This window comes from Epinephelus moara, chromosome 14 (genome assembly GCF_006386435.1).
Source record: "Epinephelus moara isolate mb chromosome 14, YSFRI_EMoa_1.0, whole genome shotgun sequence".
Classification (NCBI taxonomy): domain Eukaryota; kingdom Metazoa; phylum Chordata; class Actinopteri; order Perciformes; family Serranidae; genus Epinephelus; species Epinephelus moara.
The window spans coordinates 38922009-38943259 of NC_065519.1; the positions used below are offsets into that span (position 1 = coordinate 38922009).

The 21251-nt window shown below is 42.2% G+C and overlaps 1 protein-coding gene across 4 annotated transcripts in view; it reads left to right on the forward strand.

The window, feature by feature from the left end:
* Window positions 1-21251, forward strand: part of si:dkey-288a3.2 (protein phosphatase 1 regulatory subunit 37) — a 119060-nt gene that overhangs the window by 63510 nt on the left and 34299 nt on the right. For all 4 annotated transcript variants that reach the window (XM_050061977.1, XM_050061976.1, XM_050061978.1 and 1 more), the window contains exon 12: window positions 3174-3340. In XM_050061977.1, coding sequence (XP_049917934.1) covers window positions 3174-3340 — 167 coding nt within the window. The remainder of the gene's footprint in view (window positions 1-3173; window positions 3341-21251) is intronic.

Sequence of the window (21251 nt, forward strand, 5' to 3'; positions counted from 1 at the left end):
CAGGGCTGCAGTCTTGGAGAAGACTGGTATGACATTGCGGTAGTAACCCATGAAGCCCAGGATGGACTTTATCTGTTTCACAGTCTCTGGGATGGGCCAGTCTTGTACTGCTGCTGTTTTATCTGGGTCAGTTGCAACTCCCTGTTCACTGATGATGTGTCCCAAGTAGGCCTCCACCTCCACCTGGAAGAGGCGGCACTTTTTGGGCTGCAGTTTCAGGCCATGTTAGTGTAGACACTGGAACACTTCCTCCAGGTGGCACAAGTGGCTATGGAAATAAGGGGAAAAACACAACCATGTCATCAAGGTAAATTAGCAGCGGGTCATTTACTAATTTTCCCAAGCAGCATTGCATCAATCTTTGAAAAGTGGCTGAGGCATTTAATAACCCAAACGGCATCTGGTTGAACTCATAGAGGCCTAATGGGGTTGTGAAGGCAGTGTTCTCTTTGTCTATGGGGTCGACTTCCACTTGCCTATAGCCAGGGGCCAGGTCCAATGTGGAGTACCACCTTCGCTGCTTTGAGTCCAGTCAATGACTGATTCAATTCGAGGGAGTGGGTAGGCATCCTTGTGGGTGAGGGCATTTGGCTTCCTGTAATCTACGCAGAACCTCCAGCTCCCATCTTTTGAGCACAATTGGGGCGGCCCAACTGGTTGCTGCTGTGGTATTTTCGCTATGCCTTGGTAGGATGGAAGGGGCCCTCTGGTGGTGATACGTTGACAATCTGCAAATGCTTGTGCCCAGGCCTATCCTTCCACAAGAAGCAGTGTGGTTTTGAATGCTGACAGCCTATGCTGATTACCCTAAATGAGTTCAGACCAAACAGAGCCGGGCACTTTGACACTTCCTACCATGCAGTCGACCAAGACATATCCAACATAAGGGATCTTCAGGCCATTTACAGCACGCAGAGTCAGCCAAGGGGAGTCATTCACACTGGTCACATGGGTGCCTTCAAGATATTCCCTAAACATGCTCAGACTCAATAAGGTAACTTGTGACTCAGTGTCAAGTACAAATGGTACACTTTTCCCATTCATCTCCAAAACAAACATCAGGACACTTTGGTTCAAGTGTGGGCTCTTTATCTTGGGTGACTACCCCCACCACTAGGCCCTCAGTCATGGGGGCGCTAAAATTTCCTACGCCCAGATGGTCTGTGGGGGCACTGGCATTGGACATGCCCAGCTTTGCCACAGCTCCGGCAGATGGGTCTGCCCTGTGCATCCAACTGGTACGCTGGCACTATTACCTGTTGCTGTCTCTCTTGAGGGGCTCATGTTGGGGCTACCTGGCCGTCTAAGGTATGAGCATGGGGGGTTGGTGGCTCTCGGGCCGCAAGGAGGGCCTTTACCTCCTCCATCAAGCTGGCTGAAAGGGCCTTCCATCTGTCCCTTTGTCTCTCCCTGTTGCAGCTCTACTTGGATCTGGCTTTTAAGTTGCTCCAGATCAGAGGCTGTGTGTCACAGGGTTGGAGCAACATATCTGCCCAGGATGGACTCTTCTCCTTCTTGCAGCTGTTGTTCTAAGGCCTGAGCCTCCTTATAGGCAGACTTGAAGGTCATGTGGTCATCCCGCCATATCTGTTGGCTCAGCTCTTGCTTGATGGGCCCAGTTTGTGAACCCACTATCAACTGATCCAGCAGTAGTTCATTCCCCTCTTCAGTTCCATCTCGCGCTCGCCATCTGAAAAAGAGTTTCACAGCCTCAATATGAAAACACTCACTCTTTCATCTGCCTGCTGCCTGCAATTAAAAAAACTGGCTCTCAGCTGCACTTTAGTTCTGGTTTAGTATACAGTCCCTGTAGCAGAACCAATACTTTTTTTCCAGATTCTACCAACTGCAGTTCTCGCTTGGTGTCTCCTTCTAAAGCACCCAACACAAAATCAGCCTGTTGCTGCAGTGTCCACCCGAGCCCTCCATTCTCCAAATCTTGTTTTTCCCCATCAGATATCGAAAACCCATGCAGCCCCCATAAACCATGGCATAGCAAGCTGAGTGGTACTAGCTGTACTGCTATTAGCCTGTGCCGGATCCATTTCCTATCGGTGGGGATGGTAGTCCTGCTGTACAACGCCAAGAAAACAGTGGTGTCCCACTGGATTAAGTTTTTTAATTATTACCAACAACTCTCCACTGTTAGAAATGGAGGACACCACCTGTGCAATAAAATCTCAATTTTAATTAACTTTAAATAATCATACAATCACAAATGAGGACTAAAACAAGATATAAACAGTAATTAAAGTATATATAACAGCCGGATTACCGCCAGTCCAATGTACCTCTCAGCCAGGGGCGTTAAGTCCTTGTTTTGCTGCTGGCAAGCAGGGAGTCACTGTAGCGGAGTTGTGAGGAGAAGGATCCTTGTGAACGTGGCCATGACTTGCTGTTGCTGAATCGCCTTCTCTTACTTCGACTACAATGATAGGTGGCTCCGTGTCCAAGCCTTCTGTCCGTCAAGCCTATCCTCCATGACTAACTGCTCCTCTCAGTCTCTCAGGCCCTCCTCGCACCGGTAGCGCTATCAAGGCGAGCATAGAGCATCCTCAGTCACTGTCACAAACAACAGGAGAATCTCACATGTACGTGCACTTATAGGTAATTTACTTTCCTTCACTTGTCTGTATTGCACGTTGAACTCAACTCTATGGCTAGCTGCTCATCTCGGTCCGCTCAAGCCTCCCATGTTCTCTCTGTGACTACTCACTGTCGTGTTGTCCCCCATCTGCTGCTTGGCATTTGCATTTATGAAATTGTTCCCCGTATTCTCCCACTGGTCAAACCTGTCACTCATTAAAACAATTATGTCTAGCCGCTACCTCTCTTCAGTCTTGCACAGTCAATGAGTGGTGGAGGGGGTGTGTCTAGTACTCAGTCATTCATTGTAGTGCAGGCGCAGCCAAAGCACACCAGTGTCACAGCAAGAAGACAGCAAACAATAAAAGTCACATGCATAAAAATAAAACACTGAGACTGCTGCCACAATTCACAACCGGAAAGGTGTAATACTTTGACAATACCAAACCTAAAAACTGCAGTCTAGACAAAGTAGGTTATTTAGGTTAGCAAGTCAAGAGAGGTTTTCAATATCAGTCTACCCTTGTGACCTGGGCATGCTACTCAGCTAGCCCTCTTTAACTTTTCAACCTTGTCTTTTGGTGAAGGAGCTGTGGCGTTGGCAGAGTTTCTTGCAGAGAGTCATCAGATTCAGCAGCTGGACCTGCGTCAGAATGACGTGAAGGTTGGAGGCCTGATGGCCTTGAGTCTGGCCCTGAGGATCAACCATTCGCTGACTAGCTTGGATGTTGACCACATCCTCCCACAGGAGCAGGTAGGTGCAGCAGCTGTCATTGTAGCATAAGATCTGAATGCTCTAGTATGTGCTTTTTCACTGGATTGTAAGTGGTTGTTCAAATTTGGCATGTTCAGAGACAATTTTAGCCTTTATACAGTGGTGCATGTATTTTACTGTGCTACAGGCTTAGCTCCCAACGAGTGTCTGTCATTTCACAGCTGCTTGATCTCTTGGGGGGGTTGTGTGCTTTGTGATACTGATTTAGCTGATAACAAGAGTCTGTTGTTGCGCAGTGGCTCATTCTTTGGTTAGGGGTGTGTTTATGTTAGTGTGCTACTGGCTTAGCTCCTAAAGAATGTCTGTCATTTCACAGTGGCTCAATCTTTGTTTCAGCTCCCTCAGTGGACACGCCTCCAGCATCTCAGAGCAGAGAATATGTACTTGGTGATTTTTTACTCATTCAAATTTGACTGGATGCTTAATGACATATTTTTCTGTAACAAATTCAATACACGTTTAATTTTGCTTTACCCAGACCTTATTTACTCCCTGCAGAAAGTTATTTAGTACACCACTCGTATTTGTACTTTTGCAACACTCTGCAACATTGCCCACTTTGTCACATAATTGCCAGTTAACAATATAATGTTAAACCATCCATACGCCCACAAATCAGCACAAAACATGGATCAGGATTATCAAGATGCCACTGCAGTCATCTGTAACTGTCTCAAACTATATCAATATAGAGAACAATGTTAAAGAGGCTGGCTGTCCTAACACTGCTTAGTACAAATATTATTTGCCTCAAAATAATATATCAATAGTCTTAAACTAAGACTAAGACTTATTTAGAAAAATAAAACAAAAAACCTTTAAATGTCATATGAACTGCATTTAATGGGCCCTCAAACAAGCTCACTTGAGTCGCTTGCTCTCCAAACCATGGCGTTAACTAGTCAACTAGTTATTGTCATGTTTATAGTTATTACTAGTTATTACATGTTTATCACTAAAGCAGCAGTTATACCTCATGAGGAGGAGTCTCATTTGTCAAATGACCTGTTCCTCCTCCTCGAAGTCTGCAAGGACTGCCCATGTCCATATTATAATTATATAGCAAATAACGACAATTGTTTAATTAGTAATTATAATGTTATTACTACATTTAGGAACAGTAATGTTCTACATGACTGTGTTATACAGACAAATTTAAGGTGATTACAGTAACATATTACACCCAACACAGCACAAGTACCCTCACTGTAAACCCCAGTCCATCCATGACACAAAATTTAATGTAAATTATCTTAACTTTTTACTAGCATGGGTAGGTGTCACTGAAGGTCTCAGAAAACTGAAATTTGAACATCCATGACATCCATGACATCTCCATCTGCTGCATGTGATAAGACTGAAAACTCCAGAACAGATACTGGGCTAATTAGACCTTGTGGTTTGATTGTTCTGTCAACAGGATTATTTGAGGCATAAAAATATTACCCGGTGTTATGAACTGTGATTTGTGTTGCTACAAGGCTGTATATTGACCCCCGCCTGGTGTAAACAGTCCAGACTACTGGTGATGCAGCCTGATAGTAAAAAGGATACACTTTGTGTTTTGGCTCTGTAGGCATTAAATGATTATTGGTGCTTTCATTTAAAATTCCCTTCCTAATTTAGAAAGACGGGGTAGTAGTGACTGAGGAAGACTCATCTTTAACGTCATGTCTTTTGTGATATATTCAGACTCACTCTGGTCGCATTTGTCATTTGGAGACACAAGTAAGTCATTTGTGTCTCATCAGTGATACTTGTTTTTTTTTTTTTTTTTGTTTTGTTTTTTTTTTTCGTCTACCATCCATGGCTGCAGAGGCCTGAGGAAAACGATGCCATAACTTTAATACATGCCCCTGCTGGATTCACAAAATAATTACCCACACTTGCCATCTGTTTGTCATGATTTTATCTCTGCTAACTTATTTGCATATTAAAGCATTAATTAAAATCTCCAAGGAACGGAATGCTTACTTTAAAATTAACTCTGAAGGCGATCCGTGCACAGCTTCCAAAGTTGTTTTATTTTTGTTTGCAGTGGTTTTCTGTTTGTCTGCGTGTTGTTTACACGATTAAGTCTGATTTTTATGAAATGTCTCCTCTGGCTAAAGTCAAGCGGCAAGATGCGCCAGATTTTGGAGAAGCAGCTTTTAAGAGCCATGACGCTTCTGTGAATGTGTGTCATTAAAGCTGGGACTTCTTCGTCTCCTTCCTCACTTTTTGCACATGCACCAAAGCCTCCATATTGGCGGCTCTGTTTTCACGCTCCTCTAAGCCGCCGAGAGACGTGATTAGCATTTCCACCATTGTTGGGAGTTAGTGTGGCTGGATATTTTAAGGGAATGGTAATAAGGGAATTTTTAAGCTCTGTCAGGTTTTGGAGTCACACAGCTGGGATTTGTCTTGGCGTGGCATATCCAGGTGGGAGGAGTGACGATTGTATTAAAAAGCAAATCTTTCCATCAGAAAACAGCGGGTGGCCAGATCAAGTGTTCTCGCTCAGTCACATTCCCTGGGTCGCCAAGGAATATGTGAAAATTTCATTCTTGTGATGGAAAATAAGTGTGGGTATGAATGTGACTGAGTGACGAAGGGGTTATGGCAGCACTTTGTGTGTGTTTGACAGAGTCGCTCATATGGAGTTTGTGTGTTCCTACATGTGCCTTTTGTATGTGTGTGGCTTTACGGCGATGTGGGGGGTGATTGAAGATGCGCATATTTAAAAAGCGAGAAAAGAAGGTGGCAAGAGGGGAGGAAATCTGGGTCCTCTTGTCTTTGTTTACAAGAGTCTGATTTTTCATGTCTGTTGCCACGCTGCTCCATTTGATCACTGGCCTGTTTGCTGTTAATTATTAATTATTTACCCATCTAAAATATTCATGCACCCTGGCCCTAGTGGAAAGCAATCTTTTCTGAGGGGCAACTTCTCTCTGTAGCCTTTACAAGGTGGAGTTGTTTATACATCCTTATCAGGGGACTCTGTCAACCCAGCTAATGCACTAAACTTCCCCCTCTCATAATCATGGGTCGAGGACTAGGGAGCCTCAGCAGCCTGTTTACCTGTTTGACGCTTAAATATTTGGCTTTGGATTTAGCCAACGTGGCGTCCTGTCAGCTGTTCTCCAGCAGAGGAGCTCAGTGATAATGCTGGAGAGTGTCCTCTTCTGAATGTCGACCCAGCAAGGTGTAGCTGTTAGAGCCTGTCTCACTGAGTGATAATTACAGCAGCATGGAGTGTGTTTGTTGGTGTGTGTGTGGAAGGAGAGGCAACAGGAAGGAGGTTCAGTGGTTTGTTTCAGTGGTCCAGTGGAGAGGGGCGACAGGAGCAGTTGTTATTCTTTGACAGGAAGCCAAAAGGACAACAAGGTATTTAATGCTTAAAGGTTAAAGGTATTTTTACCAACTTTACTTCTGTTTTGTTAAATAAAGCATTTACATCCACGCAGGCCACTATATCTGGTACACCTAAAACCTATAGGAATAAAACATTCTTGCACACTAGCTTTTTACTTTGTGTAGGTCCACATGTTACAGCAGGCCATCATGTACATTTTTCTGTATGTTTCCATTCATTGTGCAATCAGTGTCTGTTAACAGTCACTTTGGTGGCAGGTGTGATTCTGATGGGTAAACAGCTTGATCAGACAGTACATTGGTTTGTGGACAGCTGTTTTGAAGCCTCGAGTTCAGCATTTCACCCGTCAGCATCTTGGCATTTTGCAACCACAAGTGACCATGTTTGGGTGAGAGGGTGGAGCCGTGGTGGAGCAAGGGGGTGGAACTGAAGGAGAGGACACTATCAGCAGACAGTCTACGCCCACCCTTAATAATGCGTAACTTAAAGTCAAATGTAAATGAGTAAGTTAAAAAAAAATTTTTTTAAAAATCACCTCCCATACAGTTGTCTGTGACTCATCTCTGGAGCCAGTGTCAGCTGGCTATCCAAGAACTGCAGTTTTTGGCACTTCTGTGTTGGCTTGATTTTGCAGCCCCAGAGGTTGCTTCGATGTTATTTGTAGAAATATTGTTACAATTGTTAATGTAGGCTAATAAACGGTTAATGTAATGAATGGCTTAGAACACCTGTAAAGCCAATGCTTTCTCATCCCAGCTCGTCAGATATCGTCGCTTGGTCAGTGAACTTTCAGGTTTACATATCACACCCTCGGTATCCTCCTGCGCCTGTTGTTGAAGTTGCGGGATAGTGTGTCAATTGACACTTGTTACATGCATTGTGTCTTTTCAAGATACATTTGTTCGTTAGATGTATACAGTCTTTTAAACTTACAACACTGGTAAAGCAGCTCATTTTTACATTTATTTCCTTCTACAACAAAAGCACGTGGTTAGGTTTAGAAAAATAAAATCATGGTTTCGCTCAAAGTACAGGGTTTGTTGGACCCCTCCACCTCCCCTCCCACCAACCCTATAGGGACTTTCTAGCTCATTGTATTACCTTGTCACTGGTGGAGTTTTAAACTGACGCCATCTGTTGGTGTTATAAACTGGTCTTTTTGCATTTTTGTCTGTCGCCAAAATCACTGACAAAGCGATGGTATTTGATGAGCTTGGAATGAGAACGGGCTCTATGACTGTAAAGAATAGAAACATGAACATCATAAAAACAGACTTTTCTGATGCTTTTTATGTACAAGCTTGCATCAGATTGTACTGCTGAAGGCCACCTAATAAAGTGGCTACTGAGTGTATATGACACCTTTCATATTAAAAATATACACTTTGCTGTGATTGCCACAGAGTGGACGTAGGGCCTTGGGGCCCCAGAGAGGTTGTTCAATATGGTAATCCAGCTTTGTGAAAGTGATTGATTTTTGTCAGTGCAATAAGAGTTTGCCATAGCGAATCTGTGCCAGGCCACTGCCAAGAAACACAAGCAATGCACGTATACAACTGTAATTATGGATTTGTGTCATAATAGTTGTGAGGTTTAAATGCAAACCATTTGCCTCATAAATAATATGTTTACATTGCCATTGTGAGTATGTTACCATGCGGAAGTTAGTATTAAGCTCAAGCAGCGGCTAAATACAGCCTCACAGAGCTGCTAGCTTGGCTGTAAACTCTTAGCCTTGTTGAACTATGAGTGACCTCCAGTGAGAAACTATTGGATACAAGTTATGACAGTTAGAAATATAGCAAGATTATGGGTGAAATACAGTGACCCTTTCTTTGATTGAGCCAGACCAAAATGAATGCCACTCTCTTGAAACATTGTGATGTTTACTCTTCAGTAGTTTTCCATACTTGAAATATGCAGCCATAATGAGTATTCCTATGGATATCAGATTGCTGTTAATGTCTAATATATGTTGAACAGGTCTGCTGTGGTTAGTCTTTATTTCCTCCAACAACCTTGACTGTTCACGCTTCAGTTTAGTTTACTGGATTTAAATTACATTTCTGTGAATGTGAGAGGTATGGGAGTGACATCTGAGAACAGATACATGTGTTTGTATGGGTCCATGGAGACACACTGCTGTGGGAAATGTACTGCGCAGAGGGCACCATTTGAAGGAGTGTGGAGTCTTATTTTAGGAACAGCGTGAAACAAAGAGGTCTCTGGGTATGTTTTCGGGCACCCTTCCTGTCACGGTCAGTCCCAGTAGGGTGGTTAGGTGACAGGACGACCTGACCATGCATGTAGTCGGCACTCAGGTTTCAGTTGCATCATGATGACACTGGTGCTCTGGGGAACAGAGTACGTAGGCAGACAACAGCAACCAGGCAGAACAAACCTCCCAGCAGCGCCTCAGAGGGCAGTGGAGAACAGCTCCGAGCAAGGGGGGGGGCAGGGTTCACACTGTTACCAGATCAGTCAATCACCTACTGGAACCACACCACAAAATACAGCTCACATAGCTCAGAGAGCATAAAGGAAAGGATGTTTTTAACCACTATTTAACCAAGTGAATCACTTGAGAACATCTCATTTCTCATGACCTAACAACAGAAATGCAGCCTTTAATGGAGAATCTCTGTGTCTCTATACGATGTTAAGAGTTTTCACGGAATCAGCACCTCCAGTATTTAATCTTAATTTAGAGTATGTGCTCTTGTATTAATTAAAAACACTTTAGACAACAGTATCTCTGAGGCTCCCAACCTCGGATCAAACTGTGGCCAAAATGTATGACTAAGGGCCAGATGATGCTGAGTAAGGGATAAAGCCCAGTGAGGTGTCCATTATCAGGAATATACGGATGGACCCCATCAGACAGTTATGTCCATGGAGTCCATTCATTCTAGATAAAAGACAAAGGACATCATTCTGTTTATACCATGGTGACACATTCTCACTCTGACCTCGTCACATATCAACATTTGGTCATGGACTTTCCATGTCGACACATTCAAGGTACCCTGAGTTGTTGACATTCTGGGATGCCGTGTCAACTTCGGCCTGTATTTCAAAATACCCTTTAGTTTTCACAGGAAATGTACAGTTTGCATACAGTCAGTGCAGTACAATATAGTACCTACAGTACAACACCACAAATTTACGTTTTTTTCCTTCAACAAAACACGCATGTGGTTGGGTTTAGGCAACAAAAGCACATGGTTGGGTTTAGCAAAAAAGAACAGGGTTTGTTTTTAAAATCTTACAATCTGGAAGCGAACACTGGCCTCCTGGGTAAAAGTCAGTGGTTGTTAGGTCCATTCACCACCACTCCCACCCACCCTACTCGGACTTCCGCTGCCCTAACTTTTGTTGTTGTCCCACTGCATTTCCCCCTGATGCCGCCAGACATCATTAGATAATAACAGCGACCGGCCACATGGTATGCCAACATGAAAGGACCTTTTTTTTTTCATCTGTGTCTGATGCCAGAAGTCACTGACCAAGTAGCAGTTTTCAAATACTTACGATTGAGACCTGGCTGAGAGTGAGACCACTTGCCAAAGTCAGATACCTTGGTAAACACCCAAGGGTTTGACTAAAACCTGGAACAGTCATTGCCATCCCATAATGATGTTTACTACTCCAGTAAATAGGACCAACCAAACAATAAATATAATGCAGTCCCTCCAGAATTTCCCGATGTTACGATTGCAACAATTAACTCAGCCCACTCCTGTGAATTCCATGTGTCCTTGCAATTTTGTCCAATCGCCACAACTTTACCGGAAATTTGAAAACAGGTAAAATTTCTTTTCACTGAAGAGCTGCATGCAACATATTGATCTGCTCAGCCCCTCCCTGCCCCCCACGCTCTTTTTATCATGGGACTACTGCTGCACTGGGGACAGAAGATAATTGTTAGTGTCACATTGATAACGTTAAGACAGAAGTAATAATCTTTGGCCCTGCTCACCTAGCAAGCAAATTATAACTGTTTATTGGTCCTCTGGCAACTAAAATCTACAGCAAGAAATTTAGACATCACTTTTGATTCTCAGTTGAAATTAAATCATTGCCTAAAACATATTTTACAGGAAAACTCTCCATTTTAATGCCTGATTTGAACTTTTGTGATTTGTAACTTTTGTGTTTTACTTTCTTTTGTTCTGTCTTTGCCTCTGTACGCACTGTTTTTATTAGCTTTTAACATTTTTTTTTTTTTTTAATTACTGTAATGTTACTGTTGTCTTACTACCATGCACTTTGTGAAACACTTGGTAACCTTGTTTAGATAAATGCTATACAAATAAATTTATTATAAAGCTATACAAATTAAGTTATTATTATGGGATTTGAGCCAGTTTGGTGCTGGTGTGAGTGGCACCATAATCCAAACACGCGAGACCCCCACAGCTAACCCTGAGTGGGCCCTTTCCTGCAGCACAGAACAGGCAAATTTTACCATCTTTTATAGTGGGGACAATTATCATTTCAAACGCACAGCTAAAATAACTGACCACTTTAGAACACTGGACATAGATTATATTATTGAACTGAGTGAATGTTGGAGCTTTTTACAAACTATGTAGTGTCACAACTGTTGTCAAGCTGTTGGAGGCCACCAGGCTCTCCCTCACCTGATGGTGACGCTTCGGGGCACACAGTGGTCTTTCTCTAATCTGATGCTAACTCTACTGCCGTGTCTGCCTCATCTGTAATCGAGCCTATTCTTCCTGTAGATCGACATCTTTACAAACAGGAAAGCCTGTTTCATTCCTGTCGACCCCGCTGTCACCTACTAAATTTTTCTGATGTAACAAAAACTATTTTGGTCATTTTTTGTTTTATTTTTTGCCAATGCTGATTCTGAAAATGCATCATACCATTAGCATCCTTTGTAACTGTAATTTAAAAAAATGAATAAAAACTTTTTATTTATTTTTGCGTGATAGAAAACACACCTAAAATATTGCAACATGCATTCACATTTATTTTAGAAAAGCTGCGGTGAAAACAGGCATCTCAGCTTGCAACAATCACAAAAACAGCTTGCGATGATTTGGCCTTATGTTTGATAAGACTAGCTAGTTATCCAGCCATGTCATTGTCACCAAATCAATATCGAAATTTTCACAAACAGCCATGTGTAACGTTACTGTCAGCTGCAGCCCAAATTAGCAAGTTGAACAGCCAATGGGATGTGAGCTAATGTGATACAAATATCAGTGAGTTCAGAGGATCATCCTGTGGTGTTCAGAGTGTGAGACACTGAAGGACACAATTCAGTGTGGGAAATAAATGGGAAACAAGGCTTTTACTATGTTCCTGTTGCTTTGGTTACTATACTTAGATACATGGTGATACAAGCCAGTGCATTAATTTAGAACAATTGACAGACGGTGTCTGTATACAAGCAGAGACAGGGGATTGATTTATTGACTACAAGATGTCTGCTACAATAGGTGGCGATATGCCTCGTTTCAGCTTGTTACTATTGGATCTTTTTCCAGTTGACCTATAACGTCACAGACCAAATAATCAAAAACAAGTTAGCTAGCAGCAAACTGGTACCATCGTTGATAACTTTACAGCTTTGTATATTTCATACGTGCTGTACACTTTACTTTTTCTTCTTTTCTTCTGTCATACATTTCATGGTATTTGACTTCTGGGTCAAAGCTCGGGGTGGAAACTGTGGAGCATGCGCAGGGCGCCTCGGCTAGTTTGGGTCTCATTGAGTACATGCAGGAGTAATTTGACTCCCAGTAGCATTACCTGGGTATGGTAGTCCGACTTTGAGAAATTCTATTAAGTACAATTTAAATCGTACTAACATGTTTACATGTACTTTAAAAGTCTGGGTTTAGTCAAACTAACACAATAAAACAATTTTCTCTAATATCATGTGAACATAGTGCCATGATCAAAGATATCGCCACGTTTCCTTCACGTTGGTCATCTTTCCTCCGGAACAGCTCAAAATCACACAGTGTATACTGGGCTTTAGTTATTGTACTTGCAAATTCCTGAACAAATTTATAATTTTACAGGATCCTTTAGGTCTGGAGCGTTTGGGCTGTTGCATGTTTTATCAGGTTTGTCATTCAGTGTTACCTCCAAATTTGTTAAACCATAAGTGTTCCAGTAAAAATACAGATTTCCTATGTGTCCCCAGTAGCAGCTATGGCCCTGATCACTCTGGATAATCCACAGACCTCCCTGTCAACAGTTTTCAGAGTAACCAGGATGATGTTTCTGAAAAAAATAAACTGCTGTTAATTTTTTAAGAGCAATTTTTCACTGGTTGAAGCCTCACCAAGAAAATGTGATTTTCTTACCATTGTATTGGGGCAGAAACTTCAGTCATATATCTCAAACCTTGGATGCATAAAACTGAAGCTATCTGCATGGATAGATAACACTTTTTTGTTATTGGTGTTATTGGTGAACTAACACTTAATTTCAGTAAATTTAATTACAAATCTGTGACCCATCCACCTAACCACAATCAAGAGAATCAGACTGTAGAGTTTCCCAAACAAAGAAAACAGTTTTGAAAACCATATTTAAACCACTGAATATGCAAATAAAATGTGTCAAGAAAATTGTCCCATCAGGTTTCCCAGACTGTTTTCAGAGAGACTGCTGTCAAATCAAAGCTGGAAAGCACAGACTAGTTGATACGAGCTTCATATTATCACATTACAGAACCGGAATTTTCAAAGCCACATAACTCCTGTTGTGTCCCTCACTAAAAGTCACTCCAACAGATGAGGGGTGGGGGGGGCTTGAGTTGCTTAGGGGGAGTTGATGGGGTTGGAGGGTGGGGGGCAATCCCCTGTCTCTCTGCAAACACAACAACAACAGCAGCAACACACTCCTCGCTGCACTCCTGATGTATTTTCAGGCAAAAACAGGCATATTTGCCAGCTGTGTAATTTACTGCGGCTCTCATTTGCATATTAAAGCCTTAATTAGCCCCTCTGAGCGTGTGTGTGCCTGTGTGAGTGTTTGTGTGTGAGTGAGGGGTTGGGGGTGTAGAGTAATCACTTGGACGTGTAGTCAGGGGAGCAGAGGGGGGGGATCAGCATTTCGGGGTCTGGATTGGGGCCGGAGGGGAGCGGATTCACTTCCCGCCCCGGTTCCCCCTATGGACCGGCTGGTTCTGATATGGAGCGAGGTGGAGCTCTTTGATGAATAACACTCGACATGTCTCCTTGTCATTTTAAATCACTCCCACTCTTCCAAACCAAGAGGTGTGACCTGCACTATCACAGGAAGAAGGGATGTGTTTTTTATCCTCTCAGTGAGTGGAGGTGATGGGAAACTGACAGTCAGGGGAGTAGGTGGGAACAAGCAAACACTGCACTCTTTTTAAAGTGTTCATATTGTCACAGTCAAACTGTAACACAACTTTAACATAGCCACACTTAGCACATAGTGTTAACAAGTGTTGATTGGAAGCCTCTTGAAATGTGATTGTCCCTCAATTTCCCCCTCAAGTAGCTTCAAAGTTACATATTTAAATTCTGTAGCTCCTTGTTTAGCAATTCACTGAAACTGATCCACACAACCAGGTTCAATTATAAACCTAAAGCTGCGCCCACCATTACATTAAACTAAGTATTGATGTTTTATGTGTCATTTATTTCCCTGTAATGCACTTCATCTCAAATAGATTTCAAAATACAGTTTTGTGGGTTTCAATCATACAGTAAAGATTAATAGTTCAACATTTAGGAACATAATTGCCTTCTTCCTGATGCTGACATGAAAAGACTGATAAAAATCTCATATCAAAGTAAACAGCTTAAGCCAGTTCAGGCTGTTCTCACAAAGTTTCGTATGGTTTTCCTATGAAAGGCAATGCACCCAAATTCGTATGTATCCCATGTTTTTTGAAAGGCTGCGATCATGTGACCAATGCACTGACAGCAGTAAACAAGGAGGTAGTCCCAAGCGCTTGTACGGAGCCAGGTTGGGGTGGTGGACTGGTCACAAAAAACAGACTTTCGCCCAGGACTTTCCCCTGGAGTCATGTGTTTGGATCCGTGTGAACTTTGAGTGAACTTAGAGTCATTTTGAGGTAAGACCTCACCATATTTCTTTTCCTAAACCTAATCTCAGTAACTTTATGTTACTTGAGTAACTGTATGTTAAGGACATAACATTATTGGTTGGGTGCAGATTTGTAGGATATCATACAAACTGTTGTGCAACACAAAGCTAGGGCTTCTGTCTTCCCCGCCATTATGTCATGACCTCATATTACCTTACCTTACATGCCGTGCAAATGCAGTATTCCGCCCTAATTACGCTGGAATTTCCCACTATAGCAACTGGAGATCGTGCATGAAGCTTGATATTTCGATCTAAACTAATAACCATAATAGCTAAGGGTTCTGTCCTCCTTGTCATCATGTTGTACTCTCCTAATGGTGTCATGACGCAATGCTGTGTGTGCTAAACAACAATGTGTTTTCACACAGTTTTGCACCATAGAAACCATGGCGCAAGAGGAATGAGGCCCTTCTTTTCATTTGCTCATAAAAAGTAGCACATCTCAAAGAACTAAATAATGTACAGAGTTAGAATAATGGGGTGTTAAAAATATTGTTCTTATCTTTCCACCCTGATTAAAAACATTGACAACTTTGATCAATTACTATGGTTTATTGACCTACATATCTTTTTAGCTCAGGTTGCACAGAACTTAGAGTTATGAAGCATTTGAAGATACTTTGAAATGACATCACAATAAGCAAAATTACCAATGTAGGCCCTCACGGATCATTTCTATTGCAGAAATCAAAGGGTTAATATGTGCACAGACACACCGTCATTGCTTTCTCCTTGATACAGCTCTGGGCAAATGTATTTCCTTATATAGAGAAATAGGGGTGTGGCAGTATGCTGATTGCAGATAGCAGGCATGCGCCTTTCAATTTAGAATGATTCTGATTCACTGCACGGTGCTTAGAACAAAATCAACCAGTGCACATGTGTCATGACTTATTTTATGCACTGAGTACAAGCATTTCAATGCACATATTAGTGAATGAGGCCCATTGTCTGTCTGTATAATACTGCATAGTATTATTATTTCTCTGTCATCCACAGAGTGAGCCCAGCTAACATAAATGTACAGTTTCAATGGTGAAACTAAGTTGCTCTATCAAAACTTTATTCACTTAGCAGCTTTGCAGACACACACCACACAGTGTGATTCGACATTTTTTTAAGGAGACACAAGGTGATTTTATGCAGAAGAGGCTTTTCTCAGTGGTCATAGCCCAGTAAGTGCACATTCCCCATTCAGACATGCAAGATGCTCGCTCAAACAACTTGGCATAATGACCAAAACACTGGAAGTTCTGCAATTGATATGGACCTCTTCTGCATAAGGGGGCATATGTATATAAGCTCCGCATAAGTGGGGGTATCGGATCGCATCGCCTTTCAACAGGCATGTCCTGAGGCGCCACGCTCAAACAGTCACCCATCAGCAGCTGGCAGCCTCTCATCTGACTACCATGAAGCCCCATGCGTGTCTATCTCTCTCGCTCCCTTCATCCACAAGCCACGTCCCTTTCACTTTTGAATGGCGGGCTGACTGCAGAAATTGCCCCTGTCCACCATGCGCGCTGAATATTTAACTATGAATATGAAATATCTTGGCAAGACTTCAACCACCTTCAAAAGTGAGAGCCCCTCCAACTCTGTCAGCATATGCACACCCTCCAAGTATCCAACTCGTGGATCGATCATCCCATCCCTGTATGGAGGGGTGTCTGGAGAGGAAGTGGTGAATGATCTTCCCCGGTTGGGCACCTAAGTCACCGATTGAAGGCAAAACTTCCAACACTAAAGCTCTGTGGATGATAAGGTGAGGCATCCCTCAGCACAGTACAGGGTTCTGGTGGAAAGAGGAGACTGACAGAGTGAGGGAAAACATAACGGCTGAGGAGTTCTGCTTTGGCGAATTGCCTCCTTTTGCTTTTCTCTCCATTCAAGGCCCTCCCTACATCCCCTCTGCCAGACAACTTTCCCCTCTCCTTCACCTTAATCCACAAAGGGGACAGCTATGCCGATTGCTGATCAATACTGGCCTGTGATGATCAGCACTTAACATGTTTCGTCCCAGACCATCAGTAGGAACCAATTTGTTTATGGAGATTTAATTCATTTAATGTTTAAAAGCCAGACTTGAAAACTTGGCCTGTGTCAGCTCATTGGGTTTGTGTTGCCAACCTCCACAACCCCCTGCTCAGTATTGAAATAAAAAAGGACCTAGATGAGAGGGAAGAAAGTTTGGGCACGTTCAAGGCCACGGTCAAACTGCGCTGTCTACGCTGTGGGCCAGCAAACTTCACCTGATTGGGCCTAAAGAGGAAGATGCTTTTATTTGACAGTGTCTTAGCACTGACTTTCAGAATATTCAAATGGTAATGCATTTGTTTGGTACCACACTACTGAACTTTTTTTTTTTTCAGTACTATATCCTTTAAAAGGGTCATGGGAATGACTTTTTAAATTCCCCCAACTCAAAATTTGTACATTTTGTTTGAGAGAGACTTCTTTCTTTTTCTCTCCTTTCCCCACACCAGCCGTGTTGCCGAATGTGACACATTCATTGCCGTAGCTCACAATGGATTTTCCGAATACTCAGAAGGAGTAGCCCTGAAACGGTAGCCCGAATTTACTGAATGGAATGAAATTTTTGCGTGCTTTTCTGTAAAGTTGATGCTGTGAAATGAGACAGTGGAATATCCTTAATCACTTACGTATGAAACAATCATCCTCTCATATGGACAGTTTTCTCTCTGAACCATACCTAAAAAAAGCCCTGACAGAGTTTTAGGTTTCAGATCAAATTTGAGTCATTTTGTTAAACTTCACTTCATAGAAATGTCATTTATTAATTTATTAAGAATTCTGTCCTACTGTCCTGCCTTGCCTGTCCCTCATCCTCTATCCTAGCAACATCCTCCACTGTCGTCGCCCCCCCCCCAAGTCTGGTCCGGGCACCATGGAGGGGAGGTAATTGGATTTGTTGTCACCTCCACTGGCTGGCAGGCCTGGCCTGTCTGCTCAGCTTAGTGATGAAGACATCAGTGTGACAGGGACCCTGGGAGAGGATCAGCTGGTGTCCTGGACGCCACTAATAAAGCTGTGGTCATGCCATGGCCATGCGGCCACGGCTGCAGCCAGCTGTTACCTCTGCCACCTCTCCTCCAGAGCTAGTGCCCATTCCATAGCTTGGGGAGTAGTGGTGTTGGGGGGTGACATGGTGAATGAAGAGTGGGCAGCCTTATTAAAGCAGATGCCAGTCCCCCCCCCCCTTCGCTCTGTCAGAAAGGTCAGAGAAGCACTCACCAAACACTCCTCTGTGGTTCCGGGCAATGCTAGCACAAGGCCCCGGTGTCCTGGCATTGCCTGTGACGTACTGTGTCGCTAGGCATCTTATTAAAGCACTGACAGCACTGACAGGCTAGCCAAAGTCAAGGTCTGCAGTTTAGGCTTCACTACAGTTGTCCCCTGGTTCACCCCATTAGGGATCAATGAGTTATGTCCTCAGTGTCCTGCAAAAGACACTGTGTTCAAACAGTTTAATTAATGCAAAAAGGAATTCTAGTTGATCTTCCTACAGATGCTTGCACAGTTTTGAGAATTAGTGTGGCTTAGATATAGAGATGGGAAATATTTCCTCTTGCAGCTTATAAAAAATGGGTGTGTAGGGTGATGGCTCTTACAATCAAGTCAGTTTAAAGTACAACATAGATAGATGGATTTTTCAGGTAAACCCAAAACCGAGTTACTTTGTGTGTGCGTGTGTGTGTGTGTGTGTGTCCTTTTGTATCTTTCTGTCAACCCTCTCTAAATTTTGATGTTTTTGCGTGTTCACGACCACAGCGCAGTTTGAACTCTTCATGAGCTCTTTTTAGCAACTATTTGTGGAGTTTGAGTCGCAGGGTTAATAAGTGATCAGTCGATCTGATCAGAGCTGATCAGATCAGATTGATGGATGAGAGTAGCAGCTGCTGCAAAGGCAAGTGAATGCAAACTCTCAGACCCAGCCAGTGGCGTAAGGTGGTTACCATGGGCCGCAGTGCATGCTATTGCGATGGGCCCTTGTGCATGCAAGTTAGTAGTTATAAGGCGCACAAACACGCCACTGGCAACTGTTTATAAAATTCCAAATGAATCTAATTTAGGGAGCGTTGCTACTTTTTCCTTCTGTTCGTTTCTCTCTTGTCTTTTCTTATTGCCACTTTTATGTTTGAAAGGCATGACTACTCGCTGGACTTGCAGATGTGTGCAGCTCGTCAGTCGTGGTGGCTGCCCCAAAATTGTGGAACAGCTTACCATTGTATATTAGATCTGCCCAGACTCTTGAGATATGTAAGTCGTTGCTGAAGACCCATCTTTTCTCGTTAGCATTTGACGCATGTTGAGCCGAACATTGCCGATGTATGGACTGTTTTTATTGAATTTTGTGCCTATTGTGCACTTTATTTTGTTTTATATTGTTACTCTTAATATTTCTATGTACTGTGTGCTCTAATACTGTATTTTTCTATTTCTATAGTTGTATTTTAATACTTTAGTGCTTTCTAGAATTGTACAGCACTTTGGCAAACCTCGGTTGTTTTAAATGTGCTATATAAATAAATTTGACCTTGACCTTGACCTTGACAGATTTGGCACCTAAACTAACTACTGTATCATATAATCTTGTCACATGATCAAATAGAGACTTGACCTTAGGCAACATCAACATACATGTTACAAACAATCATCACTGCATACATTTGAAATCATTAATTTAACTGAATAGTTTAATTTCTAGTTCATGTAGAATAAGCATATCATTTTGTTATAGATTGCTACTGACTTTAAAAAATTAGTGAATGGCACATTTTTTTATTTAATGTGAGTTTTTCTTTGAACACAGGTGTAGTTTCAAGGTGGCAATCCGAATCATTTGCAAGGCCCCCAACCCACAGGCCCCAATGTAACAGCACTGCCTGCACTGTCTATGTTTACGCCCCTGGACCCAGCATGATGAACGGTCAAGTTTAACTTTCACTGCACTTAGAGTTCTGCTGTTCCATCCGTGCCCACATTGCACTCTGTGCTCTGAGAGTGTGGTGCTATGAATAAACTTACAGCATACATTTTCTCATAGTGCTCCTAAAGAACGGTCCAGTTCCAAAACTAGAAAATTAATATGTGGCATCAGATGTTGTTAATGTGTGGGAAACCACGATGGGTGAATGTTGGGCTTTAACAATGGTGATGCATTCACTAATTGTTGTATTGACTGAAGTGAGTTTGATAGCAATCAAACAAACATTTCTTTGTCCGTCCATGTTGGATGGAGTTTTTCAGTTTGAAAGCATTAAATGAAATCAATCAGTATTCACCTATGGCATTAAAGGATTGGCTGAAATGAGTTAATCAGTAATTTGGAAAGTATATACCGCACTCAAAACTCCTAAACTCAGGGCAAACATGGCTGACCATGGACAATCTGCAGTTAGTGAACCCCCCCTTGATAAACCATCACACATACTCCCAAAATCTCAGGTTTATATCCAAGACGTGAGCTGCATCTATCTAATCCTTCCCTCCTCTTCAGTCTGCTCTATCTGAAAACACATGTGAATTATCAATGGTTGGAAAAAAAAACATACAAAAGGAAACAAACACTCCATCAGAATTTAAATGGCCATATAGGAGGAGAAATGAACAAAATCTGTATGAGAACCAGATGAGTGCTGCATAAGCAATGCATGCGCCCTTAACGAAACAATAGTGGAGAGTGGTCCGTCATTATTTTTTTATTTGCTGCATGTATTATTGTTGTCTGTACTATGAATTTAAATATGATTAATAAGGAGGAGACATTTAAGTGTATTTCACTTTTCATAAAGCTAGGGAGAGGCTGCTGTCCATTTAATGTTATAGCTGCTTTATTAGATGCTCAGTGGTGAGTACACAGTCCAAACAAGTAAAAAGAAAAAACACACACAAAGGAACTTTCCTCTGCAATTCCTAGTTGTTTAGTCAACGCAGTAAACTCACTATTGATGCATCAGAGGATACATCCTATTGTTCCCCACAGGACAGTAAGGTTATATTTAAGGTGCTTTTATTTGTATGATTGAATTTGTGCTCATTCAAAGACAGAGTAATAAAGGATTGGATGATTTTAAAACAGTTAAGTTATTTTTTTGTTTCTCTGGCACAAATTGTTTGAAGAAATAACAACATAAACAAGATGAATAAGAACAACCAAAAAACAAACAAACAAACAAACAAAAAACATCGGTAGCAGCTATCAGCCAAATTGTGAAATTCTGGGCCGATACTGATGTTTAAAATAACAATTGGTGCATATATATATATATCTTACTATATGATGACGAAAACACTGTGTGTGTGTCTGTTCCACGTCTTTCTCCTCACTGACTTGGTCAATCCATGTGAAATTTGGCACAGTGGTAGAGGGTCATGGGAGGATGT